This window comes from Limulus polyphemus, unplaced genomic scaffold (assembly GCF_000517525.1).
Source record: "Limulus polyphemus unplaced genomic scaffold, Limulus_polyphemus-2.1.2 Scaffold7404, whole genome shotgun sequence".
Lineage (NCBI taxonomy): Eukaryota > Metazoa > Arthropoda > Merostomata > Xiphosura > Limulidae > Limulus > Limulus polyphemus.
In genome coordinates this window covers 17,482-24,608 of record NW_013673014.1, presented here as the reverse complement: position 1 = coordinate 24,608, position 7,127 = coordinate 17,482, and the positions used below count along the sequence as shown (strand labels likewise).

Genomic DNA, 7,127 nt, shown 5'->3' with positions numbered 1-7,127 from the left:
AAATCTGTCACCAAAGTACACCAACATAAAACACTACTCTAAACCTGCTTCAATTAATGACATCTCTATTTTCTTCTGCACTGAGCAGTATCTTGGTTTCACCTATAAACAATCCTTGAAACTTCTTGCCTTCTCCACAAAGTTAAACCATTTCCTCTTTAATCACATCACTGTTGACCAGATAGATGAAATCCCTGCTGGGTTCAATGACAGCCAATAATTTTCTTAATTTTTGGAAGACAAGGAACTTCAGTGTTATATCTGAGAAAGAATTGTAATGAGGCAGTACTGTATTTAAGACTTTCACGTGTCCTCTTCAGTCGTACACTTTTTCTTAATAGATTAGTTTACAGAATAAAAGTCTGAAGAGGTTATAATTTCAATGTATAGGTCACTTGTTAGCGACATGTTCAGTCTAAGGCTCTTTACCTAAGGAAGGACATTGAATTGTTGGAAAGGGTTCAGAGGAAGGCTACCAGGATAAAAAGGTTGTCATATAAGGAAAGGTTAAAATCTCTGAAATTATTTGATCTTGGGAAAAAAAAATAATTAAAGGTGATCTGTCTGAAGTGTTTGAGATTAAGGGAACTGATAGTTTTTAGGCATCAACCTTTTTCATATTTAATGATGAGAATGTTAGGACTAGGTGACACAATTATAAATTTTTGGCAGGGTAGGAGTCATCTTCTACTAAAAATGTTTTTTTTTTTCCAACAGTAGTTGCCCTTTAGAGTAAGTTGCTCTTACGGCAGTATATTAAAGGAGTTTAAGGAAAGGTTTGATACACATTTGAATAAGGGCTGGCTCCGAGTGTTTTATTTTAAGTTGTACAAGAAAAAGAGTCAATATCATAGAGAATGGTCACACAATAGAAGTGGACAAGTTTATCTTCTTGAGGCAACTAATAAATGAAGATGGTGAGGCAAAAGTCAAGAAATGGATAGAAATTGCAAGAGCAAACTTTATTGGTATGAAAGATGTCTTATCAACAAGAAACATGAGGTTAGAGACAAAGAAGAAGCCACTAACCAAAGAACTCTTGGAAAAAATTAAAAGAGCTGGAAATGTGGATGCTCAGTAGCATGTTTAAAATATCATATATAGAGTATAAAACAGACAAGGAAATATTGAAACTGGACAAAATAAAAGCAGACATCCAAAAGAAACATGTATTTTGGACACATTATCAGAACAAATAGGATTCAAAGAACTTTGATAGAGGGCAAGGTGGGAGGTTATAGGGTAAACCAGGGAGAAAATAGACCACAGTTGACACAGAGTGGTTACAATCTAGCTATAGTGATTGTCTGAGGAAGGCACAGGACAGACAGACGGGCAGCACTGACATCTAATCTCCTGAGTGGAACAGCTACAAGCAGATGATGATATCTATAAACAGATCCTACACTACTGTTAATGGAAATCTTCAAACATCCAGATAAGTGTTTTTTTTTGTAATAGTTTCCCTGATGAAGTTAGTTTGAATCATTTAACAATTTTGTTTGCTCATACATAATTGGTGTCATACTCAATTCATATATTTAAACTATTAAGAATGACAGATAAGAACAAGAAAATCTTACATATGATATTGTTTCTTAATTATATTCTTGTCTTCTAACTAACTTATCAATTTACTTTAAACCAAATAAGACTCTGGTGATAACACACTGCTTAACCTACCCAGACTCTGGTGATAACACACTGCTTAACCTACCCAGACTCTGGTGATAACACACTGCTTAACCTACCCAGACTCTGGTGATAACACACTGTTTAACCTACCCAGAAGACTCTGGTGATAACACTGCTTAACCTACCCAGACTCTGGTGATAACACACTGCTTAACCTACCCAGACTCTGGTGATAACACACTGCTTAACCTACCCAGACTCTGGTGATAACACACTGCTTAACCTACCCAGACTCTGGTGATAACACACTGCTTAACCTACCCAGACTCTGGTGATAACACACTGCTTAACCTACCCAGACTCTGGTGATAACACACTGCTTAACTTCCTTTTTCTTGGGCTATTGATCATCTTGAATCAGCTTCTATTTCAAAGTTAAACCACCTATAACAAAAACACACCAAGAAATGAGGTACAGTTATACTTGTCATAAGATATCAGTATTATACTCTCTTATCTGGTCCCCTAAGAATGTTCTAGAATTAGAAAGTATAACATTAGTATTCTAACTATATTATATCCATTGTTGATGGTGCATTTCAAGCAATTTAGTGCTTTTCAGGAACAATATTTATATAAACAATTTGGGACAATTGTTATGAAGTGTATGCCTTTTACAAACCAGCAAAAAGTGATTATAAGTATACTGGTTATAAGACATTAGTATTAGGCCTATTACATTTTTAAACACTACATTCTTAATGCAGTCCCTTACGGATGTTCAAGAATTATAAAACTGTATAACAATAGTATTCCAACAACACTATATTTGTCATACATTGGAAACAAAATAACAGTATTGAAAATGCACACAATCTAATAAATATATTAATTATTTCTATATGAAGCTTGTATGCTTAAACCCTAAATAAAATAACAGAAAAATGAAAAAAAGGCCTTACAATACTTATTTATAACTAGTGTTACACATACTGAGACATTCACAGCCTAAGTAGCCACTCTCAAAAGAATTTCATCTGACTTAACAAACAAAACATGAAATAAAAAGTTCAAGATGACATTGGTTGTTGTGCAAGGACTAATCAAAGATGAACTGTATTTGTCCAATATGTTTCATATCTGATGACTGGCCCCATCATTCAATTTCAAGTTACAGTTTCACATACTGTTAAAGTTGTGATCATCCAGCTGTCCAAATGCTACCTTACACCATAACAGAAATATTACCACCGTATTTTGTTGTAGCTTGTAGGTGGTTTAAAAAAGTTTCTGGATGTATAATCAACAAACCTATGTACATCCAGAAACATCAGTAGCCCAAGTAGCATGAGGTTACGATAGCATCCGTCATGCTCTATGCTATTAACGTAAAATATTTCCTGGAGTGAGGAGTATTTTCTAACTACTGTTAAATTCTGCTAGCTAGTACTACAGCATACTTGTATTTGTTTAACAGAAGTAGCCATTTGTCAAAAGTCATACAGTTTTTTTCTGTTATTTTCTAACATAAATGGCCACCATGTTTACTGGCTTTGTTTTTCTGGTTAATTCATAGAAGGTTTTCATTCTTGGCATTTAAAATTTATTTGAAATAATGTAATTGAAAATGTTTCTGGTAGTGTTCAGTATTATGATTAAAAATCAACCATTATTGCAATTTACTTTACTTCTAGAAATACTAACAGTAAATTTAACCCTTACAGAATACAATAGTAATATAATCTGGCTGATAATAGTATTACTAACTTACTTATTTAGTAATTACTAACTATATTAGTTCAATGGGTAATCGATAAGTTAGCCACGCTTTTAAGTTTTATGTTTAATTAAAAATTCCAAGAAAAATAATAACTTCAACTCAAGTACTTGCTAAGTGAAACTAAAAGATACGTTAATTACTCTAAATTTAATATACACAGGTTTACCTCTTCTTATATTTCCAGACAAAATTACCGAGACCTCGTTTCCTGCTATCTTACAAGTAACTGTCAACCTAAATCTAACCTGGTACTACTACCAGTTATATTAATATTACTAAATTTACACTAGCTTTAGTGTTAGACTACAGAAAACAGTTCAGCTTAATTTAGTCATTGGTATCTGTCGGCTAAGTTATCACTTCACACACCAATATTTTATAATTATGAAAGCCTCCAATTACGTTTTTCTTACTTCTTTATTAATTATCTGGAAAAATCTTGCCTCAAATTTTGCTTGTTTCACTCAGATACATCTATTGAGCACTCTGTCTAACGAATTAAACTCAGCGCGCTTATTTCACACATTGTAGTTGGCGGCAAAAAAATGAAGGCTCATGGGTAATAACTTTAATAAAATAGATGGCGTTGTATTAGATACAGCCAGCCATATTTTGTGAATTGGCATAGCATAATAACAGTGCGTTTTTTTTATAAACATCAAGATGGTATTCTACTTTACAAGTAATGGTAAAGTAATTGGATATTTTCTTTTCTTCCTTTTAAAAGTTTATAAATAGAGGCGGTCAGAGATATTGGAATCAGAGTATATAGAAAATGTTTGCACTACGTCTACAAAGTGCTGTACAGAGTGTTATTGTCAGTACTGTAATTCAAAATCAGAATAATTGTTAGTTCCATTATTAATATTTAATATTACTATTAGTAATTTTTTTGGAAGAAGAAAAACTTTAATATCATTTATTAATTTAATATGTTTAAACTGTCTACAGACTTACTACAGTAGCGTAGAAAGCAAGAAGTACGGCCCTCCGCTCATTGCAAAATGCCCTAATATTTTAGTAACAAAATTAAAAATGCTTCAAAATTAGGAAAAACTAACCTCGGGAGGATGGATAAAGTTTAATCCAAAACCCAAGAGCTTCCAGGGATATAAGGTGTGCCTTGGACCCCGGGTGTAAGGAGGTGCGTCTTTGCTGCTACACCCTTGTCTATATTATAATACTGAATACATGCCTTGTGTATTTTGATATTCCACTACCTTGCTTGTTTATGAACATAAAAAAAAAAAGAACGTAATAAAATTGCATCAAAATTCAAACAAAAGTTTTTGTAATGTAATAGACAATCGTTCTAAATGTGTTTTAAAATATTAGCATTAATGAATGTAACATGATTTCTATCATTCTAAACTTTGTTTACAGTCTGAAGTGTACTGGTTGGACCTCAAGATATTAAATATCTTGGTTCGTTCAGTTAATTATGGTTATACCAAGAATATTTCACTCACCAAGATTGACCGTTCTTTCTGTGTTGTCCTGAATCTTTTAATTTTACACAGTTTTCTTTCCTGCTATTTAATTTTATGGAGCAAATGACAGTTAAACTGTTGTATTTGTTTTAACTATTGTTGTGGACCTCAACAGAAAATATTTTTGCAGTGTCTGTTGTTTTTTTCCACATTTGAATTGTTTTCCAAGCAGTGAAGAGTCTGAAAGAGTGGCTTGGAAGATAGGCAAGGATGGCTTTGTATAACTTTGCTCTTTATATCCAAAGTTCTTTTATTGATACTTTACTGTATTAACATTATTATTTTACTTAGAAATCTCAGATTTCATTACTTAAAATAACTTACTGAATGTAAAAATACGATATGAACTTGTTTTTATATCTTTTCTTTTTTTAATTAGTTGTGTCTCCTCCAATGACCATTTTCATGGGTATTGACAAGTATGAGAGTAAGTATCACCCTTATTAACATTTTCATGAAATGTGTAACCTAAGTTATGTTAAAGTTATCTAGGTCACTGTTATTCCTGTTTTTAAAACACATCTTGAAATTAAACTAAGATCATTTAAAATAACACAAAAAAGAATAATAAATACACATTTTAACACACACAGTTTCAACATACCAACTTCTCATATCAGTTAACTTGTTCAAACATTTTATGTTTTTACAGATAATTATGGCCATCTTTAGCCATTTTGAATTTAATTTAATCTAATGTGATTCCTCAAACTTGGTAATTGAGTTCCCTCTAGGCACCATTTATGAAAGATTTAGTGATATTTGCTTATTGTATAGAATGTTTTATAAGGAAGATCACAAATATGGTAGAAATTATTAGTATTTCTTACAAGCCCCTGTCTTTAGAAACTATAAAAAACACATTGCTGTATAATATACTTTAGTAGAAGAATGTGTTATAGATCAGTTACAAGTACATATTACAAATATAACTATTCCATGATATTGTTTATATATATGTGTGTATAATCTGTACATTGGTTTTTCTAACTACCATACATTACCAATGTAAATCATAGATGTTACTTGTGTATGTATATCAACTGGTGGAGTGACACATTCTAAACACCATACGTTACCAATGTAAATCATAGATGTTACTTGTGTATGTATATCAACTGGTGGAGTGACACATTCTAACCACTATACGTTACCAATGTAAATCATAGATGTTACTTGTGTATGTATATCAACTGGTGGAGTGACACATTCTAAACACCATACATTACCAATGTGAATCATAGATGTTACTTACTTGTGTATGTATATCAACTGGTGGAGTGACACATTCTAACCACTATACGTTACCAATGTAAATCATAGATGTTACTTGTGTATGTATATCAACAGGTAGAGTGACACATTCTAACCACTATACGTTACCAATGTAAATCATAGATGTTACTTGTGTATGTATATCAACTGGTGGAGTGACACATTCTAAACACCATACATTACCAATGTAAATCATAGATTCGATGACGAGGAACCCACTTTGAGACTAATAATGGCTGGAGACGGCTGTACCTGATGATGACAAAACCTTGTCGAAACGTTGTACATTTGCTGTCATGTTAAACTTATATTAAAGTTTTTCTTCATTACCCATTTAAGCCGTCTCCAGCCATTATGTAAATCATAGATGTTACAGAGTGACACATTCTAAACCACCATACGTTACCAATGTAAATCATAGATGTTACTTGTGTATGTATATCAACTGGTAGAGTGACACATTCTAAACACCATACATTACCAATGTAAATCATAGATGTTACTTACTTGTGTATGTATATCAACTGATTGTGTTTACTGATTGATGATTGTGTTCACAGTAACATAGTAAAACCCCAGTAATGGTCATATTGATGATTGTGTTTACAGTAACATAGTAAAACCCCAGTAATGGTTTTACTGATGATTGTGTTTACAGTAACATAGTAAAACCCCAGTAATAGTTTTACTGATGAATGTGTTTACAGTAACATAGTAAAACCCCAGTAATGGTTTTACTAGATGATTGTGTTTACAGTAACATAGTAAAACCCCAGTAATGGTCATATTGATGATTATGTTTACAGTAACATAGTAAAACCCCAGAAATGGTCATACTGATGATTGTGTTTACAGTAACATGGTAAAACCCCAGTAATGGTCATATTGATGATTGTGTTTACAGTAACATAGTAAAACCCCAGTAATGGTCATATTGATGATTGTGT

At 32.3% G+C, this 7,127-nt stretch overlaps 2 protein-coding genes across 3 annotated transcripts in view; one reads left to right on the top strand and one right to left on the bottom strand.

Moving 5' to 3' along the window:
• Nucleotides 1-3,922, bottom strand: part of LOC106474585 (N-acetyltransferase ESCO2-like) — a 15,386-nt gene extending 11,464 nt beyond the window's left edge. The window contains exons 1-2 of the mRNA XM_022402898.1: nucleotides 3,829-3,922; nucleotides 1,991-2,079 (exon numbers count right to left, since the gene is read on the bottom strand). Of these exons, the coding sequence (XP_022258606.1) occupies nucleotides 1,991-2,046 (56 nt within the window). The 5' untranslated portion in view covers nucleotides 2,047-2,079; nucleotides 3,829-3,922. The remainder of the gene's footprint in view (nucleotides 1-1,990; nucleotides 2,080-3,828) is intronic.
• A 54-nt stretch (nucleotides 3,923-3,976) lies between these two features.
• Nucleotides 3,977-7,127, top strand: part of LOC106474586 (coiled-coil domain-containing protein 25-like) — an 18,170-nt gene continuing 15,019 nt past the window's right edge. Inside the window, exons 1-2 of one of the 2 annotated variants that reach the window (XM_013935272.2) lie at nucleotides 3,977-4,103; nucleotides 5,285-5,332. In XM_013935272.2, coding sequence (XP_013790726.1) covers nucleotides 4,079-4,103; nucleotides 5,285-5,332 — 73 coding nt within the window. In that variant the 5' untranslated portion in view covers nucleotides 3,977-4,078. Of the gene's footprint in view, nucleotides 4,104-4,298; nucleotides 4,560-5,284; nucleotides 5,333-7,127 lie in introns of those variants that run through there. The other variant, XM_013935274.2, reaches the window with a different exon arrangement.